The sequence below is a fragment of the Anomaloglossus baeobatrachus genome, chromosome 7, assembly GCF_048569485.1.
Source record: "Anomaloglossus baeobatrachus isolate aAnoBae1 chromosome 7, aAnoBae1.hap1, whole genome shotgun sequence".
Classification (NCBI taxonomy): domain Eukaryota; kingdom Metazoa; phylum Chordata; class Amphibia; order Anura; family Aromobatidae; genus Anomaloglossus; species Anomaloglossus baeobatrachus.
In genome coordinates, this window is record NC_134359.1 from 120049244 (window position 1) to 120073880 (window position 24637).

The 24637-nt window shown below is 45.8% G+C and overlaps 1 protein-coding gene across 1 annotated transcript in view; it reads right to left on the reverse strand.

The window, feature by feature from the left end:
- Nucleotides 1-877: 877 nt before the first annotated feature.
- LOC142245182 (queuosine 5'-phosphate N-glycosylase/hydrolase-like) overlaps nucleotides 878-24637 on the reverse strand; it is a 39364-nt gene continuing 15604 nt past the window's right edge. The window contains exons 4-5 of the mRNA XM_075317632.1: nucleotides 23744-23939; nucleotides 878-3796 (exon numbers count right to left, since the gene is read on the reverse strand). Of these exons, the coding sequence (XP_075173747.1) occupies nucleotides 3564-3796; nucleotides 23744-23939 (429 nt within the window). The 3' untranslated portion in view covers nucleotides 878-3563. The remainder of the gene's footprint in view (nucleotides 3797-23743; nucleotides 23940-24637) is intronic.

Consider the following 24637-nt stretch of genomic DNA (forward strand, 5'->3'; position numbering starts at 1 on the left):
GCAACATGGAAGCGGCTATATACAGGTTACAGGTATGTGTGCTCCATTATGGTTCTGCTTTTAACTTTATCTAGGAGGCTGCATGGCACATGAAGTACAGAATATAGAGTAGGACCCCCCTATTGAGATTTGCCGTGACGTTGGCAGGGGTGGCTCAAAAAATTGATCAATTATTTGCTAAAAATCTCATTTTTTTTTATTATAGTACAGTTGGAATAAATCTGTGAATTTTCACTTTTTATATGATGCATGCCAATTTCAGATCGTGCTGACTCCTTTTTCACAGTATAATAATAGATGACATTTTCTGTGGTTCATTCTCTTTCTTTTCACCTCCATCTTGACCAGGCGCCATGATGACTTTTCATACCCACAGCTTGTCTCAGTAGATCTACAGCCTTCCATCTTCTCTAGTCTTGTGCAGCCCATCCTGAGTCTTATTAAATGCCCTCTGCATAAAAATATTTACCATACTATGCCTTAAAGTAGCCTCTCATGGTATATGATCTCCACATTGTCTGCCCTTAGGAGCTACACCCACCACGCTGTCAGCCATTGTCAGCTATGACAGCTACACCGTATGCCCTTATGAACCACAACCTGTTCCATGGTTGTTACATCTCCAGCGTTTTCTCTTACAGTCTCTATATCTCCACTCTGCCTCCTCCACCGTCCTAACCTCTCCCCATACTATGCCTTCAATTCATACTGCTCAATCTCCATATCAATTCTGTACCCAGTCTTCACACTATGCCCTCATATTGCCCATTACAATGCCCTCTCAAAACTGTACCCCCTCTTCAAACTGTTCCCCTACACAATGGATACCACTGCCACCCATACATTAGAACTCTAAATATAAGAAAATTCTGGTTGCTATGACTATGAATGAACAGTGCTGAATGACCCTTACTGCCACATGGGTGTGGCTAGGGGTGTAACTAGGGGTGTGGTCAAAACTTGCCAAGGCGCGCCGCAGACTTTATCACTCTTTCTGTTCTTCTAAGGTTGGGAGGTATGCGTAATACGCATTCAAGAAGTCATATTTTTTATTTATAGAAGTAACAAAGTAAGAAGAAGTAATAAAGTTGGGGAAATTAAAGGGGTTGCCACTACCTGGACCCCACCTTATTCAATAAGCAGTTCCCTTTATAACATAAAATAACATAAACTTACCTCCTGCACTGGTGCCATTCCAGTGATGTTGACACAGTCTCCCAGGGCTTGCGTGAGATTGTCATGTTATGGGAGCCCTGCAGCCAATCAGTGGCCGCATTTGACTGCTCCTCAGTAATTCCGCTTGTCTGCGTTTTGTCAGAGGGACGTGACTGAGCAGCACAATTACGGTTGCTGATTGGCTGCAGGGTTCACAAAGTCATGTGAGCTCCAGGAAACCCAGCGCTGGTGCAGGACCTGAGTATATTTTATTTTTATTTTTACAAGAGGAATTTATAAAGGGGTTGTCCAGGTAGTGGTATTTACCACCTCATTTGGTACGGTTTCTGCAAGGAATCACATTTTTGTAGTCTTGTTTATGTATTTGGCACATCATTATATTATCTGCTTCTGTGCACTATATGGTTCTGTACAATATTCTACCAGACCAATTTTATCTTTTTCCATAAACCGCAATACAGCTGTATGTGTATTTTTAAATTAATAACATGTCAGGGTATCTGCAGATCGATCAGAAAATACTCAAAAGAATGAACATATGCATTAGGTTACAGAAAACGTTTATCACAGAACAAGTCATTATCTACATTTGAGTAGTCCGCTAGGAAAAAAGTCAAATAGATGTATGGATTATAAGATTGCATTTAAAGGGAACGTGTCACCTGCAAAAATGCTATTAACCCGCAAGTTAATAGCATTCTGAGCCTGCCTGGCACATGCACATTAAACCCCATTGCTGGATGGAAATTAACTTTAATCCTCCCAGCATTGTTCCGGCTTCTGCCACTGGGGTGGCGCTGGTTCAGTCACTACTCTGTGTATGGAGAGCAACAGCTGTAACTACACCCCCTGCACTGATTGACAGCTTCCTCTAATGTTGAGCGGTTGTTAGTCATTGTGGGGTTGGTTACAGCTGCCGCTCTCCTTACACAGAGCGGTGACTGAATCCACGCCGGTGCTGCCCTCGTTATTGAAACTGAAAAACTGCAGTGAGGATTAAAGTTCATTCCCTCCTGGCAGTAGGGCTTAATGTGCAGGCGCCAGGCAGGTTCAAAATGCTATTAACCTCAAGATTAACTCCATATCTGCAGATAAATTGCCTTTATTCCTCCCAGCAGTGTTTGGCTTTCAGTCATAGGGATTTCGCCGGTGTGGCTTGATTCACCATTCAGTATATAGTGAGCAGCAGCTGTAACCGCCCCGACACAAACTGACTGGTGGTTCTAATAAAGAGCGGCTATGAGTCAATGCGGGTGACGTGGTTATAGCTGCCACTCACTATACATAGAGCGGTGACTAAACCTGCACCAGCGCCACCCCTATGACTGAAAGCCAAATGCTGTTGGAAGGAATAAAGTAAATTTCCTCCTGACAGCGGGATTCTAAGTGCAAGTGCTAGAAAGGTGCTAGAAAGGTTCAGACTCCTATTTACCTGCAGATTAACATCATATCTGCAGGTTAATAGCATTTTTGGACATGACAGGTTCCCTATAATATAATAATTTATCAAGTAAAAACTCTGAATAACATTGTCAACTCTATTAGAAGATATTTTCTGAATAATTATTATTTATTTTTAGGGCATCATTGATTCCATGGTGCTGTACATGTGAAGGGGTTACATACAAAATACAGATATAGGCGGGCTTTACACGCTGTGACATCGCTAGCATAGGCTAGTGATGTCGCGTGCGATAGCACCCGCCCCCGTCAGTGGCACGATATCTGGTGATCGCTGCCGTAGCGAACATTATCACTATGGCAGCTTCACACGCACATACCTGTGCAGCGACGTCACTGTGACTGGTGATCCGCCTCCTTTCTAAGGGGGCGGTGCGTTCAGCGTCACAGTGACGTCACAGCAGCGTCACTGAACCGCAGCCCAAAAAAAAAAGGAGGGGAGGAGATGAGCGGCCGGAATATGCCGCCCACCTACTTCCTTCCTCCTTTTCCGGTGGACACAGGTAAGGAGATGTTTGTCGTTCCAGCGGCGTCACACATAGCGATGTGTGCTGCCGCAGGAACGACAAACAACATCGTTACTGCAGCAGCAACGATAATTGGGAATAGGGGGTGATGTCACCTATGAGCAATTTTGAATATTTTTGCAACGATTCAAAATCGCTCATAGGTGTCACACGCAACGACATCGCTAAAGGGACCGGATGTGCGTCACAAATTCCATGACTCCAACAAGATCGCTTTAGCGATATCGTAGTGTGTAAAGCCACCCATAGGTTACAGTGAATACACTAATAGTGACAGACTGGTACAAAGGGGAAAGGACCCTGGGCTCGTGGGCTTACAGTCTACATGATAGTGGGGAAGGAGAGAGTAGGCTTGAATCCTCAAGTATTCATCATTTCATAGCTAGCATAAAAGTCATACTAGTAATAGATGCAGCGCACTCTATGGAAGGGAACAACATCTACTGTCTTTCTGTTGTCACGAGCAAAATCCCACAAAAAGTTATTAATAAGAATAGGATTGACTTCATGGCTTATTTTTCCTCCTTTTTCTTTAAATAGTTCTTGTATTTGCTCATGGATCAGCTCCACGGCCCGGATTGAGCAGCCCCTGATCTCCATCTCTTCACGATCTCCATTCTTAAACAACCAACCTGCAAGAAGAAAAAAGGATTTATTCTCTAATATACAGTAGTTCAAAATATAAAACTTTTACTTCTAGTACATATAATTGGACACAAATACATAAGATCTTTTTTTCCTTGTATATGTTGGATTTTATTGGGTTTTAATACCATGTGGCACAATAGTAAAACGACTTGTTTTTATGAACACCAATCATGATTTCTCTACAGTAGATAATGTAAATCACTTCCGAAAGTTTACAATTCTAGTAAGTCAGTCTGGTTGTGTACAGTCATGGCCAAAAGTTTTGAGAATGCTACAAATATTAATTTTTACAACGTCTACTGCTTAGGTTTTTCTAATGGCAATTTGCATATACTCCAGAATGTCATAAAGAGTGATCAGCTTAACAGCAATTACTTGCAAAGTCAATATTGGCTAAGAAAATGAACTTTAACCCCCAAAACACATTTCAACATCATTGCATTCCTGCCTTAAAAGGAGCAGCTAACATTGTTTTAGTGATTGTTCCATTAACACAGGTGTGGGTGTTGATGAGGACAGGGCTGGCGATCAACCAGTCATGATTAAGTAAGAATGACACCACTGGACACTTTAAAAGGAGGCTGGTGCTTGGTATCATTGTTTCTCTTCAGTTAACCATGGTTATCTCTAAAGAAATACGTTCAGCCATCATTGCTCTACACAAAAATGGCCTAACAGGGAAGAGTATCGCTGCTACAAAGATTGCACCTCAGTCAACAATCTATCGCATCATCAAGAACATTATGGAGAGAGCTTCCATTGCTGCCAAAAAGGCTCCAGGGCGCCCAAGAAGGACCAGCACACGCCAGGACCGTATCTTAAAACTGTTTCAGCTGCGGGATCGGACTACCAGCAGTGCCGAGCTAGCTCAGCAATGGCAGCAGGCTGGTGTGAGTGCTTCTGCACGCACTGTGAGGCGGAGACTGCTTGAGCAAGGCCTGGTTTCAAGGAGGGCAGCAAAGAAGCCACTTCTCTCCAGAAAAAACATCAGGGACCGACTGATATTCTGCAGAAGGTACAGGGAGTGGACTGCTGAGGACTGGGGTAAAGTCATTTTCTCAGCTGAATCCCCTTTTCGATTGTTTGGGACATCTGGAAAACAGCTTATTAGGAGAAGAAGAGGTGAGCGCTACCACCAGTCTTGTCTCATGCCAACTGTTAAGCATCCTGAAACAATTCATGTGTGGGGTTGCTTCTCAGCCAAGGGAATTGGCTCACTCACAGTCTTGCCTAAAAACACAGCCATGAATAAAGAATGGTACCAGAATGTCCTCCAAGAGCAACTTCTCCCAACTGTCCAAGAGCAGTTTGGCGCCCAACAATGCCTTTCCCAGCATGATGGAGCACCTTGCCATAAAGCAAAGGTGATCACTAAATGGCTCATGGAACAAAACTTAGAGATGTTGGGTCCATGGTCTGGAAACTCCCCAGATCTTAAACCCATTGAGAACTTGTGGGAAATCATCAAGAGACGGGTGGACAAACAAAAACCAACAAATTCTGGCAAAATGCAAGCATTGCTTATGCAAGAATGGACAGATATCAGTCAGGATTTGGTCCAGAAGTTGATTGAGAGCATGCCAGGGAGAATTGCAGAGGTCCTGAAGAAGAAGGGTCAACATTGCAAATATTGACTTGCTACATTAACTCATTCTGTCAATATAACCTTTTGGTACTCATAATATGATTGCAATTATATTTCTGTATGTGATGTAAACATCAGACAAACACAATTAAAAACCAGAGGGCAACAGATCACGTGAAAATATAATTTTGGTGTCATTCTCAAAACCTTTGGCCATGACTGTACTTATAATATAGGAACTGAAACACTTGCATTCATTTTCCGTTTACTCACCATTATATTGTCTTCGAGTATGTCCACCACCATCTATTGAACTATCCTATTTTAGATGTTACAGTAAGTATAGACATAATGTATGTGGAAAGTACATTTTTTAATAAATAAATAGCTTTATGTGTTTCTTCATGAATCATGGGTACATCATGTCTTATAATTTAGACCTTCACAATTAAAATTGGATATTACTAGAAATAGGCAATAAACATCCCTAAGCGTTTATAGTGGATATGTTAGTATACCTTAGGCCTGTTCCATTCTATAGAAATAAGGTGGGATATATATATATACAGTACTTAATTATTGCCCGGAGGCTTCTTTTATGAAAGAAAAAATATTTACTGGTTCACACAGTACCATGAAAAGATTTTAGGCAGGTGAGGAAAACATACTGCAAAATGTGAACATTTTCAAAAATAGTAGAACTAGTTTATATTTATTAATTAACAAAAATAAGCAAAGTGAATGAACAAAAAAGTAAATTCAATCAATATTTGGTGTGAACACACTTTATCTTTAAGACAGCATTAATTCTTCTAGATACAATTAGGGTACCGTCTCACTAAACGACATACCAGCGATTCCGACCACGATATGACCTGGTCAGGATCGCTGGTATGTCGCTACAGGGTCGCTAGGGAGCTATCAATCAGGAAGATTTCACCAGCGACCAGCCACCAGCGACTCGTATAACGATGCTGCGCTTGGTAACCAGGGTAAATATCGGGTAACTAAGTAAAGCGCTTTGCTTGGTTACCCGATATTTACCCTGGTTACCAGCGTACACCATTTACAGGCTGCCAGCGCTGGCTCCCTGTATACATAGCTAGGGTACACATCGGGTTACTAAGCAAAACGCTTTGCTTAGTTACCAGATATTTACCCTGGCTACGTGTGCAGGGAGCCAGTGCTGGCAGCCTGTAAATGGTGTACGCTGGTAACCAGGGTAAATATCGTGTAACCAAGCAAAGCGCTTTGCTTAGTTACCCGATATTTACCCTGGTTACCAGCGTATGCTGCTTACACAGAGTCGGTGCTCGTTGGTCTCACGCCGTCAAACACACCGATGTGTGCTGCACAGTGGGAGACCAACGAGCAAAAAATGAACCAGAACAGTGTGTAACGATCAGCGATTTCACAGCAGGGGCCAGGTCGCTGCTTAGTGTCACACACAGCAAGATCGCTGATGAGGTCACTGGTACGTCACAAAACCTGTGACTCAGCAGCAATCTTGCTATGTGAGAAGTACCCCTTAGAGTCAGTAAGGTTTAGGATTATTGAGAGTTGTATGAGTAACTAACTAATTATACAAACCAGGTGATAATGATCATCATTTTTATATATAAGTTTAGACACCGTTGTTAACAGAAACAGCGGAGTACAAGGCTTAAAACTTAGTGAGGAACAGCCAAACTATGCTACAAAGGTGAGGTTGGGGAAGACAGTTTCATGTCACATGTCATATACCAAGGCAAGACTGAGCACAGCAACCGAACACATGGTAGTGATACTGCATCAGCCAGGTCTCTCCCAAGCAAAGATTTTAAAGCAGACTGGGGTTTCAAGATGTATTGTTTCAATTCTTATAAAGAAGCACCAAGAATTAGGCAATGCTGGACACCATAGACGTAGTGAATGGCCAATAAAACGTAGTGTAGCAAATGAAAGACACATCATACGAGTACGTACTTCCCTTGTAAATAAGAAATTGTCCAGCCGTGCAATCAGTTCAGAAGTGCCAGCAATCAGTGGGATCAAGTAACACCCAATTATTGTTCAGAGAATTCTGGTCAGAATGAAAGATTTTTGGGTTCACCGGGCTTGGGGGCACTTAAAAACAAAAATTCCAGTTCGGGACAGGTCTGGAACCTGAATCCCATACCCCATTTAAGTCTATGGGACCCAAAATTGTAACTGTGCTGTAAAATAGCATTAGTAAGGGCCAGGGGACTGGAAAAGGAAGCAAAATGGGGATTAAAGTAGGATAGTTATACTTACTGAGTTTCCATGCAGCTGTCACAGTGCTTCCGGTTCAGCTCATTAAACCTTATGAATATTCCCTGTTTCTCCCGCCCATCCTCTATGGCAGCATTTGTTACTGGTTGTAGTCAGACTGTCGGCATCTGTGATTGGTTGCCCTCACACTAGCTGTCTGGATCCCCGAAGTGGAGTGTGAAAATGAATAAATAATTGGAAAAAATGGCGTAGGGGCTCCCGTATTTTGATACCCAGCACAGATTAAAGCAAACAGCTGAAAGCTTGAGCCCCAGCTGTGAGCTTTATCTTGGCTGTGTATCAATAAATGAGGGACTGCATGCAATTTTTTAAAAAATAATTAAATAAGTAATTAAGAAAAAGCGGCGTGGGGTCCCCTATATTTTGATATCCAGCGCAGATAAAGCAGACAGCTGGAGGCTGGTATTCTCAGGTTGGGGAGGCTCATGGTTATTGAGCCCTCCTCAGCCTAAAAGTAGCAGCCTGCAGCCACCCCAGAAGTGCGCATCCATTAAATGCTCCAATCCTGTTGCTTACCTTTCTCATCCCTATTGCCCTGTAGCTTTGGCAATTGAGGTAATGTAGGGGTTGTTGTCAGCTGTGATTGATCAGAAAATCACAGCTGCCACAAATCCATGTGTTAGTAATGGATAGGGGTCTATGAATCTCCCCATTTCTAATAGTTTAAGTAAAAAGAAATAAACACAAAACACAGAAAAAAAATGTTTATTGAAAAAAAAAAACCAAAAAAATCCCCAACCCTTTCTCCAATTTATTAACCCCCAAAATGCTCCTGCAGGTTTGACGTAATCCACAGACACAAGGTTCCATGACAATCCCGGCTCTGCAACATCCTGACATTGCAGTGTGCTGTCACAATAGAAAACGTGACCGAGCACTGTGGTGTCAGGGACACACTGATGGAGCCGCAGCTGTGAGCGGTGACGTCAGTGAATTCACCTAAGGTCCCAACCGTAGGCTCCCACGTTTTCTAATGTGACCACGCACTGCAACCTCAGGATGTGCAGAGGCATGATCATAGTGGGACATGTCTGTGGATTACGTTGGACCTGCCGGGGTATTTTGGGGGTTAATAGATTGTGTTTTTTTTGTTTTTTTGAATTTTTTAAATAAAAGGATTTTTCTTATGTTTATTTCTTTTCACTTACAAGATTAGTAATGGGGGAGTCTCATACACCCCTCCCCATTACTAACATTGGCCTTGATGGTAACTGTGATTTTTTGACAAATCACAGTTGTCATTAATTCCTTATATTACCCCAATTGCCATTGCACTAGGGCAATTGGGATTAGCCGGATATGCACAAGGATTGTCACATCTATTTTAGGCTGGAGAGGGCTCAATTATCATGGGCCTCCCCAGTCTAAGAATACTAGCCTTCAGCTGTCTGCTTTATCTGAGCTGGAGGCAGGAGGGAGACACATGGACCAGCAGTCATTTTGATATGTAAGTGAATGGATTTGGTTCTTTATATGTGCAATAAATAGAGTGTTGATTACATATAGACCCTCAATACTTTATAACCTTTGGGAAACTGCTATTTGGTAGTGCACTTGTATTAGGCATTTATTATAGCTAAATATAAAGTTGGCATGTGGTGATCTATGAGCAGGTGTTATTTTTGAATAGGCATTTTTGCACTTTATAATATATTTATGTGCATTTATTATTTATATTGTCACTAAGAATATTGAGAAGTTTTAGTATTGCTATAGGGCTTTGAGATATCAGGCTGATTTGTACATGCATGTGTACATACATGTGCATAGTAATGTATGCATAATTAGCGATAATTGCTTAGTATTTATGTACTCTAGTTCTATTTGTTTACTCCTACACTGGTGGTATTGTCCATTTTTTTTAATAATGTTATGTTTTTAAATGTAATTAATAAAAAATATTTTGAAAAAACATTTTTTGGGAAATTGTGTCTGATGGTTCACATTTTTGGGTTCTTCTTCCTTGATTGAGATTGACATAGAACAGTGAGTCTGTTTTGATTGTAAAGTTTGTAATGACACATTTATAGATAAGAGAATTTTGATTACTTAATCTGAGCTGGGTATCAAAAGACAGGAGACCCTACACCATTTTTTCCAATTATTTATTTATTTTTACACTCCACTCTGGAGACCCAGACTGCTAGTGTGAGGGCAAACAATCACAGATGATGACCGTCTGACTGCAACCAATCATCCAATCACAGACGATGTCACTGAAGGTGGGTGGGGGAAGTAGTGAATATTCATGACATTTAATGAGCGGACCTGGAAGCAGTGTGACAGCTAGGCGGAAACTCAGTAACTATAATTGTCCTGCTTTAATCCCTATTTTGCTTCCTTATTTAAAATTTTTATCAGGGTGGCCGAACTCTAACAGTAACACGGACTTCCCTGAGAAGTCTGTGTTTGGGGTCCATGCACGGATCCTAAACGTTACAGTTTGGGTTTGCCCATCACTAGTCAGAAGTGGTCTAAAAGCTATATTTTCAACACGGAAACAAGGTCACTTGACTCATTTATGCAGGAAAACATTTAATTTGAGTGCAGAAAAATGGCAGCAGGTACTCTGAACTTATGAGTTCAATTCTGCAATATTTAGGTGCAACAATACGCAGCTTGTTCATAGAAGGCTGGAGATCGATAGCATAATGTGTGTCTGTGGGAATAGTTAAAGGAATTTTCCCATGAACAAAGTGCATGTTAAAATTGATTTTAATCAATAGATCTTGGAATAGTAAGAATTTCCACAATTAGAAGTGTTTAAATATGTTCCTCTGCTGATATAATCTTTTAAATGTGCCCCTGCTGTGTACTGTGTAATGGCCGTGTCTGACCGTACAGGAACATGGTGTGATCATACCACAGCTCCTGGGCAGTGAAGGAAGCAAAGGAGTATAAAGACATTACAGCACGGGATCACAGCTGATTTTATTTTGTGAGGTATAGCATTTTACGTTTTTTAAAAAATGTTTTACCTCAAAGAGAGTATTATTTGCAATCCTGTCTTTATACTCTTTTGGGTCCTCTTCTGCCCAGGAGCTGTGGTATGATCAGACCATGTCCCTGTACGGTCAGACACGGCCATTACACAGTACATAGCAGGGGCACATATACAGGTATTATGTCAGCACAGGAACATTTTTTAATCACATCCAATTGTATAAATTATTACTCCAAGATCTATTGATTAAAATTAACTTTGTTGGAAAACCTCTCTAATCATGACTGAGGTTCCTGGCAGTACGGGGTTGTTGGCGATTTGGTCAGGATTAATGGTGTCCACATTGCAAAAAAATGCAGGCAGATAATTGTCCGTCATGTAATACTATCGGGGAGGCATCTGATTGGCTCCAAATGTATTCTGCTACAAAACAACAATCCCAAATATACAGCCATTATTATTAAGTGGTTATTCTCCAAGTGTTTTGGACCAACCTCACTGTCGAATTAGTTCACAAATTAAGTAATTGACTATGTTATCCTATAACAGTACAAAAAGGTAGACCAACATATACCAAAATACATCATCAATGAGACTTTATGAAAACGGTGGGAAAATTAGAATACTTTTAAAGAGTCTAATGTAAGATTACAGGTCTCAGTTCAACAATTAAGCTATGCACAAAGAATGAGCAAGAATGCATTTAAACCCTGAAGCTTTGGATTAGAATGTTGACTGTAAGGCCCTGTGCGCACACTGCTTTTTTTGGTGCAGTTTGTGGTCCTAAACTGCATGTATGACCTTATCCAGCAAAGTACGTTTTTCTGCCAGAGGGTGCATTTTTCGCTGTAGAAACAAAACTGCAGTGTGCGCACATACCCAAAGGCTGCGACCGCACTTAGCGTTGTGCTACTTGCAGTTCTAAACGCACATTTTGTGCTTGATTTGACCAAAGTTGCCTTTTTCAGAAATTTAGCGCTGAAAACGCATGCGTATTTACCGCGTTTTAAATGCATTTTCAGCGCTTTTTACCTGCTTTTCCACCTGCGTTTTGACAAATGCATTTTGTAAATCAAGACACTGCTAAATAACGGTTAAACATTCAAATATATTGAAAAAAGATAAAAAAAGGATTAAATACATAAGTGCAGAAATTAAAAAGAAAATAGAAATATATAATGGAATTATAGCGGTAATATAGTATTTATTAGAAAAATAGCACTACATTTAACATTTTCTTTAATTTAATTGTCGGATTATGTGTGTGTGTAAAGGGACATATGAAATCATTAATTTAATGTGCAAAAAGCATACGTTTTGTAAGTTCAAAACGCATGTTTTCTGCACAGAAAAAGAAGGTAAAACACAGGAAATTGTAGGAAACTTGTTTTTTTGCCATTTCTCATTGACTTCAATGTTAGCAAAACACACCAAAATGGCAAAAACAATTGACATGCTGCTTCTTTGAACGCATGGTTTTTGTCACAAAATATGCAAATTAAACGCAGCGTTTAGAAACACAAAGTGCGGTCTAGAAATCCCCATTTTCCATAGACTTTGCTGTGAAATCAAAACGCATGCCTTTTGGCATGAAAAAGGTGCATCTCAAAACGCACATAAAAAGCAGCCAAAATGCAGGTGGAAACGCAAAGTGCGGTCGCAGCCTAAGGCTATGTGCGCACTAGGCGTTTTTTTCACGCTGCGTTTTTATGTGCGTTTTTGTCTAAAAAACGCACCCGCGGCTAAAAAAACGCGGCAAAAACGCATGCGTTTTTGCCGCGATTTGGTGCGTTTTTTGCTGCGTTTTTACTCACTGCGTTTTTAATCAGTGCACAATGCCATTAAAGATTGTTGATGAAAAAAAAAAAAAAAAAAAGGTCTGATGTCATTTCCTTCTTCAAAATGTTCATTGTATGCAGGAGAGCAGACAGCTGCAGAACTAGTGTATGCAGGAGAGCAGACAGCAGCTGCAGAACTACAAGTCTCAGCATCCTCCATTCACTAGTGTATGCAGGAGAGCAGACAGCAGCTGCAGAACTACAAGTCTCAGCATCCTCCATTCACTAGTGTATGCAGGAGAGCAGACAGCAGCTGCAGAACTACAAGTCTCAGCATCCTCCATTCACTAGTGTATGCAGGAGAGCAGACAGCAGCTGCAGAACTACAAGTCTCAGCATCCTCCATTCACTAGTGTATGCAGGAGAGCAGACAGCAGCTGCAGAACTACAAGTCTCAGCATCCTCCATTCACTAGTGTATGCAGGAGAGCATACAGAAGCTGCAGAACTACAAGGCTCAGCATCCTCCTTCCAGGACTGTATGCAGTTTTTTGCCCAAAAAGAAAAAAAAAATGACATGGGCTTCGCCATATTTTTGTATGCTAGCCGGGTACAGCAGGCAGGTACGGGCTGCCCCCAACCCCCAGCTGCCTATTTGTACCCGGCTGGGAGCCAAAAATATAGAGAAGCCCTTTTTTTTAATTATTTCATGAAATAATTAAAAAAAAAAAAATGACGTGGGCTTCGCCTAATTTTTGAGTCCAGCCGGGTACAACTAGGCAGCTGGGGATTGGAATCCACAGTGCAGGGTGCCCATGCTTTCTGGGCACCCCCACTGCGAATTGCAGTCCGCAGCCACCCCAGAAAATGGCGCTTTCATAGAAGCGCCATCTTCTGGCGCTGTATCCAACTCTTCCGGCTGCCCTGAAGCCGGGTGGCTAGCCAGGTAATAATGGAGTTAGGGCTAGCTGTATATTATCAGCTGGCCCTAAGCCCGAAATTCATGGTGTCACGCCAATATTAGACATGGCCACCATGAATTTCTAGTACAGATAAAAAAAACCCACAACACACAGAAAAATATGTTTATTAGAAATAAAACACAACACAATTAGTGACTCCATCTTTATTGAAATAAACCCCCCTCCGCAGTAATCCTGGGTCAGGGTCCCGCGCCGTCCAATCAGGATCCAATATCATCTGATCGGTTTGCTGGAAAGCATACCGATCAGATGATCTGTCAGGTTCAAGGATGTGAATCACATCACACATCAGCTGATTGTATAAAAGCCGATTATACAATCAGCTGATGCATCAGTAGAAAAAAAAAAAAAAAATAATACTCACTTATGTGCTGTGGTGATTACCGGCAGCTCCTGCAGCGATCGATTGGACAGGAGTCTGATCCTATACGATCGCTGCCGGAGCTGCCGGTAATCAGCTGATGAAGTCCCCTGACGGCAGGATCAGCTGATAGCCGGCCGGGCGCGAAAAAGCCGGCGACACCGCGATCAGCTGATGCGTCAGGTGACTGCATCAGGTGATCCACCGCCAGGTCCTGCAAGCAAGGTCCTGCCCCGGGGACACTGCACACAGCCAGAGCGGCGGGACCGGGAGGAGATGGGAGCGGGCATGGCACCGGGACCCTGCGGACAGGTGAGTATATGACATTTTTTTTTTTTTCTACTGTTCACTTTGGTTTTCGCCGCTGCCTCCACCTCCCGCCCAGACATGGCACCGCACGGAGCTGACATGCACAGGACGGGAGGTGGACGCGGCGGTGACGGTACCGGGAGGATTCCTGCTTCTGTGTTTACCAACAGAAGGAATCCTCTTCCTGTACACGTCACTGTAGTACCCACCCCTTGCGTTTATAGCTGCGTTTTTAGTCATAGAAACGCGGCTATATGCGTTATTCATTGCGTTTTTAACATCTCATTGAATTCAATGAGTGAAAAACGCAGTGGAAAACGCAGAAATAATTGACATGCTGCGTTTTTGTGGTCACCACAAAAACGCAGCTAAAAAAAAACGCTGTGTGAGGACAGCACTTCTGAAAACCCATTGACATTGCTGGGGAAGCAATGTCACTGCGTTTTCAGCACAAAAACGCGGTAAAAAACGCCGCTAAAAACGCGGCAAAAACGCCTAGTGCGCACATAGCCTTACTCAGGACCAGGACAATAGATATAAAGAAATGTAACCATGTTGCTATAGGGAACCTGTTACATTGTACATACAGTCCAATCTGTGGCCAGAAGATAGAGAGGAAGAACTGAATTACAGTGACAAGCAAAAGGGCAACATTGTTTTGAACTTTTGACTTTCAGGCTCTATATGCCACTATTCACTACAGGATTGAATGTCAGACTACCTTCATTTTATAGACATTCATCTTGGCTATCTCATACATAAATTTAGCTTGCAAACTGCATCATGTGAGTGCCATGACAGTTGGAGAATATGAAATGAAATCCATCCAATCAAAAGCCAAGAGGTGGAAGTCCAAGCAAAATATTGGAGTCAACAAGTCGGCTCATCACAAGCTCTATCAGTTCTGGAGCAACAAACACGGCAGTGGCGGAGGCTCGTGTGCTTCATAATAGTGAGATCACAAAGGTCCACGCAAGCACCAAGCAACATATGTTACACAAGTCTGGAATGGTAGCAAGAAAAAAAGGTGAAGAAGCCTCAACTTCAATATCATCATAAGAAGCATTGGCTCAAGTTTGAAAAGAAGTATGAAAAGTGGACACTAGAAGATTGGAAACAGGTGATTTGGAGAGATGAGATGGAAGTCAATAGACTAGACTCTGCTGAGTACAAATGGGTTTAGAAGAAACAAGGGAAAAGGGGTGAATGAATTGAGAAACTGAAGGAACTCTCAAGTTCAGTGGAGTAAATCTGATGATATAATTTTGTTTAACAGCCAAAGGCATTGGATACTTGACCAGGATCGATAGTGGTCTCAATGCTGAGCTATATGTGAGCTTCCTACAAAATGAGTTACTTCTTATACTTGAGAATTATTGGTATGAAAAGGACAACATAGTGCTCCAGCTGGACAATAACTGGAAGCATAGGTTGAGACTGACCAATAAATGGTTCAATGACAATGAAATAGAGGGCTGGATTGGCCCCCACAGACCCCAAACTTGAACCCAATCAAACACTTGTGGGTAGAGTTGAAGAAAACGCTGTATACATACCAAGTGAGTCGACCAGAATATTGGTTACGTGTAGCGGAGACCTGGGATCAGATTTCGGTTGAGACATGCTTGAATCTGATTACGAGCATGCTCAGAAAGATTCAGGCAGTGTTGAAAGCCAAAGGTTGATTTACAAAATAATAAAAATGTAAATTTAGATTTTTAGAAGCAAAATAGTAATAATGCAGTGACATGACAAAAATCTGCATATCTAATCTTAAGCTAAATAGTTGTAAGTGAAATTTATGTATGAGATAGCCAAGATGATTGTCTATAATATGAAGATAAGCGGGCTTTACACGCTACGATATCGTTAATGAATTATTGTCGGGGTCACGCTGTTTGTGACGCACATCCGGGGTCATTAACGATATCGCAGTGAGTGACACTTATGTGCGACCTAAAACGATCGCAAAAGTGGCAAAAATCGTTTGCCGCGGAGAGGTCATCCTAAAACAAAAAATCGTTTTCTTCTAATTAGCGATGTTGTTCCTCGTTCCTGTGGCAGCACACATCGCTGTGTGTGACACCGCAGGAGCGACGAACATCTCCTTAGCTGCCTCCACCGGCTATGCGGTAGGAAGGAGGTGGGCGGGATGTTTACGTTCCGCTCATCTCCGCCCCTCCGCTTCTATTGGACGGCTGCCGTGTGACGTCGCTGTGACGCCGCAGGACCCGTCCCCTTAGAAAGGAGGCGGATCACTGGCCAGAGCGATGTCACAGGACAGGTAAGTTCGTGTGATGGGGGTAAGCAAGGTTGTGCGCGACTGGCAACGATTTGCCCGTGTCGCACAACCGACGGGGGCGGGTACGATTGCTTGCGATCTCGCTAGCGAGATCGCAGCGTATAAAGCCCGCTGTACTCTCACGCTCAACAGTGTAGTGGATGGTGAATTTATGGAGCCCGAAAGTCAACATTTCAAAACATTGTTACACTTTTGCTTGTCAGTGTATAAATAGGTTTGTTGGAAAAAAATGAGTATAACTTGTATTTTATTACTTGAAATCCCAGGTGATTTTATGCACATCGATGTCAATGTGACATCAGTGGCTCTGCCAGTGTAAATGAAATGTGCCACTTAGAGCTGATGGGATCACTGATTGGCTGCAAAACTAATGTCACATCAAGAGTGCAGCAACCAATGTCAGACAATGGGAGTAGTGGCAGAGACTCAGTGTTTGTTTTTTTATAACAAACTGCTCCTGTGGACAGGGATTTTTTGAAATAAAACATTCCCTTTAAATTTACAGGCCCAATGCCACTGACTGTACTAATAAGTTATATTGATAACAAAAATGTCACACTGTACGAATAGACACACTGAAGCTGCAAGCAATGTAGCTTCAGAGTGCAATAAGCAGACAAACCACAAGAGGGCAGTAGAGTAGTCAGTGAGCCAGGTCTGCAACAGGAGGTCTTGTCAGTAGTATAGGGATAATTAAATTATGGTCAGGTTATGGCCGAGGGTGGGTAGCTGGGAAGTCACGTACAGTATATAGCCGAGGGAGAGACGGAGCCGAAGTCAAAAACAAGGATACAGCTCAGATGTCGGGAAGTCTAAGTAACATACAAGGGTGGAGGGGATGCAGGTCAGGACCAGGATAAGTGTCACGCTCCCCGGGTCCTCGGCTCCCCTCCCCGGGTCCTCTGCTCCGCTCCCCGGGTCCTCAGCTCCGCTCCCCGGGTCACCTGCCATGCTCCCCGCTCTCCAACCTCCGGTGCCCGTCCTTCCCAGGCCCCCTGGTCTCCGCTCCCGGCGCCCGACGGCTTCCCAGGTCCTGGCCGGCTCCCCTGCGTCCTCCTCTCAGCTTCCTTCCCTGGATTCTGGCACCCGGGCCGCGCGCATGCGCATTAGGGCGCGCGCGCGGTCACTGACCCTTTCTTAAAGGGCCAGTGTCAAATTACAGGAAATGATGCACATAGGTACAGGGTATATAGGGGGTTAATGTCCAAGGGAGCGGGGCCTGTTCTTCGTGTTTTCCCAAGCTAGGAGTCAGGTCTCCTTGTGTTTTGTGAGATACTTACCTCTCTATCTTCTAGAGCCGATCCTGCATCGCCATCCGGTCCTGCGGTACCTCGAACCCCGAACGCTGCCCATCTGCCATCCTGACAGTCCGTACCATCTCGGATCCCTGCGGTGACCCGTCAACTCGCTCCAACGGTTCCGGACCCCGCCTGACACCATCACGGCTTCCGAACCTGAGCTCCGTCACCCGGACCACCATCAGTGACCTCGTGGTCCCAGGGACTTCTCCATTTTCTCCCAGTGCACGGACTGTCCTGCTACCTACAGTGCTCCGGCTACCGGACTCCTTTCCCTCATCCGGGAGTTCGGCCCAGTGGATCCACCTCCAGGGTCTACTCGTCCATCTGGCCCTAACAGTAAGAACAGGCCATGGATCCCGCCGAAGCACTAGCGGCCTTGCATGAGGAACTCCAACGCCAGCGTGAAGTTCAGACCCGCATGCTGAACTTTATGACTTCCGTGGACACCCGCCTGACCACGCTACAAGCAGCAGTCACGTCTTCAACATCCCGAGCCTCCTCTAGTCAAGCCACGACCCCCGCTCCCGTGGCTGCCTCTTCGGATGCTTCCAGACTGCGTTTGGCCTCACCACCCCGGTACGCCGGAGATCCCAAGACCTGCAGGGGGTTTATAAACCAATGCTCCCTCCATTTCACGCAGCTGCCACATCTGTTTGCCTCCGACCAAGCCAAGGTCGCCTTCATCATGTCTCACCTAGAGGGCGAGGCACTGGCGTGGATGAACCCCTTGTGGGAGAAGGAGGAACCTATGACCAAGAACCTCCAGGAGTTCCTGCAGGCCTTTCGCAGCACCTTTGACGAACCCGGACGCGCCTCCGCGTCTGCGTCATCACTTCTCCGGTTACGTCAGGGAACACTGACGGTGGGTCAATACGCCATCCGTTTCCGCACCTTGGCTTCAGAACTCGGGTGGAATAACGAGGCCCTAACCGCCGCCTTCTGGGAAGGACTATCGGGTCGAATCAAAGATGAGCTGGCTGGACGTGATGTACCGTCCACCCTGGACGCCCTGATTACCCTAGCGACTCGAGTGGACATACGCTTTCAGGAGCGGTCCAAAGAGGTATCCCGTGAGAGACGTCCGGTACGGCATTCCTCTCCTCCACGGAAGCCCGCCGTACTCCAGTCAACGGCCTCTGGTGTCTCCGTCCATGAGCCCATGCAGATCGACCGTGTGCGACAGTCTGAACAACGTCGAGCAGAGCGGCTCGCCAAGGGTCTCTGCTTTTACTGCGGAGAGGGCACACACCTGCTACGCGCCTGTCCAGAGAGGCCGGGAAACTCCAAAGCCTAGGGTTGGTAGGAGAGGCCACCCTAGGTGCTGGGACTCTCTCAGACCCAGTTACATGGACTGTGCAAGTAACAACGGGAGAGACGCGGTTTACGGCTGAGGCGTACCTCGATTCTGGGGCAGCAGGCAATTTCATCCAGCAGGCCACGGTGGACAAGTACCAGGTGCCTGTTACTCCACTCGACAAGCCCCTGGTGATTGCCTCTGTGGATGGGAGACCTCTCTCTGACACCATCTCCTGGATCACCAAGCCGCTTGAACTGCGTATCGGTGCTCTGCACACCGAGAACATCGCTCTCTACGTCCTCCCACATATGTCACATCAAATTCTGCTGGGTCTTCCCTGGTTGCGGACACACGAGCCTTCAGTCAGCTGGGGCACTGGCGATATTACTCGATGGGGGCCTTCTTGCCATGAGAGGTGTCTGAAGACCATACAACCCATCCGGCGACCTCCGGTTCCCGAGTCCCTACCGGGACTGCCCTCAGCCTATTGGTCCTTCGTGGACGTCTTTGACAAGAAGGAGTCCGAAGTACTTCCACCACATCGTCCTTACGATTGTGCCATTGACCTGCTCCCGGGAACTACACCACCTCGAGGACGGATATATCCACTGTCTCCAGCCGAAACAAGGGCCATGTCTACGTACATCACAGAGAGCCTGGCTAAGGGATTCATCCGGAGATCCTCCTTTCCTGCTGGAGCAGGCTTCTTCTTCGTAAAGAAGAAAGAGGGTGACCTACGCCCATGTATAGACTACCAGGGATTGAACCTGATCACCGTGAAAAACAAGTACCCCCTGACGCTCATCCCCGAATTGTTTGATCGGCTCAGAGGAGCTCGTGTGTTCACCAAGTTGGATCTTCGGGGTGCCTACAACCTGGTCCGTATCCGCTCAGGGGATGAATGGAAGACCGCGTTCAACACTCGCGATGGGCACTATGAATACTGCGTGATGCCCTTCGGCCTGTGTAACGCACCAGCTGTCTTCCAAGAATTAGTGAACGATGTGTTTCGGGACCTTCTCTACGTCTGTGTGGTGGTATATCTGGACGACATCCTTGTCTTTTCTCCGGACCTCCAGACCCACCGAGAGAACGTGCAACTGGTTCTACAACGACTGAGAGAGAATCGTCTGTACGCCAAGTACGAGAAGTGCGTCTTCGAACAGTCTTCTCTCCCCTTCCTGGGGTACCTCATCACCGATACCGGACTGCAGATGGATCCCAAGAAGGTCTCCTCCATTCTCAAATGGCCTCCTCCTTCTGGACTGAAGGCAATCCAACGCTTTCTGGGATTCGCTAACTATTACCGCCAGTTCATTCCTCACTTCTCGGCTCTGACTGCTCCTCTCTCCGCCTTGACCAAGAAGGGGGCTAATCCAAAGGACTGGTCACCTGCGGCCGACGCCGCGTTTGGCGCTCTAAAGCGAGCCTTTGCCTCCTCTCCTGTACTCCACCGTCCAGAGTTAAACCGCCAGTTCACCTTGGAGATGGATGCCTCCTCCTCGGGAGCCGGAGCAGTGCTCATGCAGAAGTCCTCCTCCGGGAAGATGGTGACGTGCGGTTTCTTCTCCAAGAGCTTCTCCGCGCCTGAACGCAATTACACCATCGGTGACCGAGAGCTATTGGAGGTCAAACTGGCTCTGGAGGAATGGCGCTATCTTCTGGAAGGAGCAGTGTACCCTGTCATTGTTTACACGGACCACAAAAACCTGGAATACCTGCGGACTGCTCAGCGACTGAACCCACGGCAAGCCAGGTGGTCCTTGTTCTTTGCCCGGTTCGACTTCCAGCTTCATTTCCGACCCGCAAACAAGAATGTACGCGCTGATGCCTTGTCTAGGTCTTTCGTGCCCATGGAACAGGAGGAAGAGACATCTCAACCCATCATCTGTCCAAGCAAGATTATTCCGGTGGCTCCTGTCACCCTGGCCCAGATACCGCCCGGGAAGACCTATGTCTCTGAGACTGACAGGCAAAAAGTGTTACACTGGGGCCATGCCTCGAAAACAGCCGGTCATGCAGGTCAGAAGAAAACATGGAGCGCTATTGTACGTCATTACTGGTGGCCATCCCTGCGCACGGACGTCACCTCTTTTGTCTCTGCCTGCTCCTCCTGTGCCAGGAACAAGACACCCAAACACCTGCCATACGGCCGTCTTCTGCCTCTGCCCATACCCTCAGTTCCCTGGCAACACATAGCGATGGACTTTATTACGGACTTGCCATTGTCCTCCGGACACACAGTCATATGGGTCGTGGTGGATCGATTCTCTAAAATGGCCCATTTCGTTCCTATGGCTGGATTGCCCTCTGCTCAGGAACTCGCGGACGCCTATATACATCACATCTTCCGCTTGCATGGCTTTCCATCACACATCGTGTCCGACAGAGGAACTCAGTTCACCTCCCGCTTCTGGAGGGCTCTCTACAAACATCTGGGAGTGACTCTAGACTTTTCATCTGCCTACCATCCTCAGTCTAATGGCCAAGTGGAGAGGGTCAATCAGATATTGACCTCTTTCTTACGTCACTACGTGAACGCCCATCATGACGATTGGTCCACGCTTCTTCCTTGGGCAGAATTCTCCCATAATCACCACGTCAGTGAGTCCTCCTCCAGTTCTCCCTTCCATGTCGTCTACGGACTTCAGCCGTCTGTCCCATTGCCTGTATCCTCGTCCTCGGACATCCCTGCTGCAGATGCAGTACTCCGTGACTTTACTACCATTTGGGACTCAGTTAAGGCGTCCCTTGCACGGGCAACCCTGCGGATGAAGAGACACGCGGACAAGAGACGCCTAGATCCTCCGTGTTTCTCTCCGGGAGATCTCGTCTGGCTTGCTTCCAAGTACATCCGACTGAAGATACCATCCTACAAGCTGGGACCTCGCTACATAGGGCCGTTTAAAGTCCTCGGCAAGATCAATGAGGTTTCCTACAAACTACAGCTCCCGGCCACAATGAGAATACCCAACTCCTTCCACGTCTCTCTGCTCAAGCCGGTTGTCCTTGGTCCCTTCTCCGCTGCCGCCAGCCCGGCTCCTCCTCCTATTGCTGAGGACGACATCTATGCGGTAAGAGATATCGTGGCCATGAAGACCGTACGTGGTCGGCAGTTCTTCCTGGTGGACTGGGAGGGGTATGGTCCTGAGGATAGGTCCTGGGAGCCCAGGGAGAACGTGGCACTCCTCTGATCCGTGCCTTCATGTCCCGGTTGCAGGGAGGGGGGCGTGGGGGGGGGGTACTGTCACGCTCCCCGGGTCCTCGGCTCCCCTCCCCGGGTCCTCTGCTCCGCTCCCCGGGTCCTCAGCTCCGCTCCCCGGCTCACCTGCCATGCTCCCCGCTCTCCAACCTCCGGTGCCCGTCCTTCCCAGGCCCCCTGGTCTCCGCTCCCGGCGCCCGACGGCTTCCCAGGTCCTGGCCGGCTCCCCTGCGTCCTCCTCTCAGCTTCCTTCCCTGGCTTCTGGCACCCGGGCCGCGCGCATGCGCATTAGGGCGCGCGCGGGGTCACTGACCCTTTCTTAAAGGGCCAGTGTCAAATTACAGGAAATGATGCACATAGGTACAGGGTATATAGGGGGTTAATGTCCAAGGGAGCGGGGCCTGTTCTTCGTGTTTTCCCAAGCTAGGAGTCAGGTCTCCTTGTGTTTTGTGAGATACTTACCTCTCTATCTTCTAGAGCCGATCCTGCATCGCCATCCGGTCCTGCGGTACCTCGAACCCCGAACGCTGCCCATCTGCCATCCTGACAGTCCGTACCATCTCGGATCCCTGCGGTGACCCGTCATCTCGCTCCAACGGTTCCGGACCCCGCCTGACACCATCACGGCTTCCGAACCTGAGCTCCGTCACCCGGACCACCATCAGTGACCTCGTGGTCCCAGGGACTTCTCCATTTTCTCCCAGTGCACGGACTGTCCTGCTACCTACAGTGCTCCGGCTACCGGACTCCTTTCCCTCATCCGGGAGTTCGGCCCAGTGGATCCACCTCCAGGGTCTACTCGTCCATCTGGCCCTAACAATAAGACAGACAGGGCTGGGAGAACAGGCAGACAGGTTCGGGTAGTCAGTAAACGGGACAGACGGAGGAGGACGCGGGTCAGAACAAGGTAGCTGGGAGGCAGGACAGATAAGGAACTGACAGGAGCCAGGCACGCACGCTACAGAGCAGGAACTATCACTGGCACTGTACCGGAGGTGCAGCGTCAGGATATAGCGTACTGACATCTGGAACAAACCCCTCATGACCTGACCCTGAGATGAAATACCATTCATGGCACAGCAGCGACAGAGCCAAGCATAGATCATGACAAAAAGACTTTAAATAAGCAAATACATTGATGTCTCTGCAAATACTTATGTAACTATTCTACCAGTGTAGGAAATTGATCTCATTGCACCCGATGAAAATCAGGTTAATTCATTTTAGAGTTTGATAGACTGGACTTTTTTGAACAGTGTGATACCAAGTATTTGTATTTTTTACATATTGTTATTTTTAACTGAGTGATTCCAATTTTATTTTTTTATTTTACTTTTCATTTTATTCTCGTAAGAGAACATATACAAACCTGGGATTGTTTGATCACTTGTGCTATATACAGCAATACCCAACAGTTTAACTAAAACTTTATTAATGTACCGGTAATTGTTCTCTTTCTATCCAAGAGATTATGACCAGTAATGGCTCCAAAGGTTAAATTCCCAGGAGTATATAACATCATAAGCCATCCAGCTTTGGTGATTGATAAATCAGTATTACTCCTTAATGTGTACTGACCTTCCTTTAGCTTTTTCACAAGTTCTTCTGAATATCTAATGACTCCAAAGTGGAGTAAAGTTTGAGGAACCCGATAGTCAGCAAACATGGTAATGTCATGGATGTCGTAGAAGGCGCCCTCATCTTTTCCTTCCAGGACTGCCCAGGTGTCTCCCACTAGGATCTGGGCACGCTTGTAAAAAGCCACCTTCTTACCCTGCAGATGAGAAAAGAAATGTTTATGAAATGACATCCGCACCAGCCTACATCTGGAGACATTTAGGCTATGTGCGCAGTGCGTTTTGCACGTTTTTCAGGTGCATTTTTGTGCGTTTTTGGGCTCAAAACTGCATGACTTTGCTTCCCCAGCAAAGTCTATCAGTTTTCATTTTTGCTGTCCGCACCCAACTTTTTTTTTAAGCTGCGTTTTTTAGCTTAAAAAAAAAAAAAGGACATGTCAATTCTTTCCTGCGTTTTTCTACATTTTCCCCCCATGCAAGGCATTGGAAAAACGCAGAGATCAAAAACGCAGTAAAACGCAGCCAAAAACACACCATGCGTTTTTACTGGTGCGTTTTTTACCGTGGGTGCTTTATGCGTTTTTGTGCGTTTTTAGCGGCCAAAAACGCACAAAAAGCGCAGCGTCAAAAAAACGCAGCGAGCGCACATAGGCTTACAGGTCCACTTTGCTGGGTAAAAAACAATATGTCAGCCTGTCCAGTTCCAACAGGAGCTACTATATAGATAATGTGAGGTAGCGTCGTCGGCTGCGCTGCAGAAGACACGGGATCCAGGCACCAAGGTTCACAGCACACGGTTTATTATCCAAAGAAAAAGTCCACAATAGTACATATGTGCCTTTCCGGCAGAGAACTCAGGGAGATGTGATCACTCCCTCACACCCGGCACACCTGC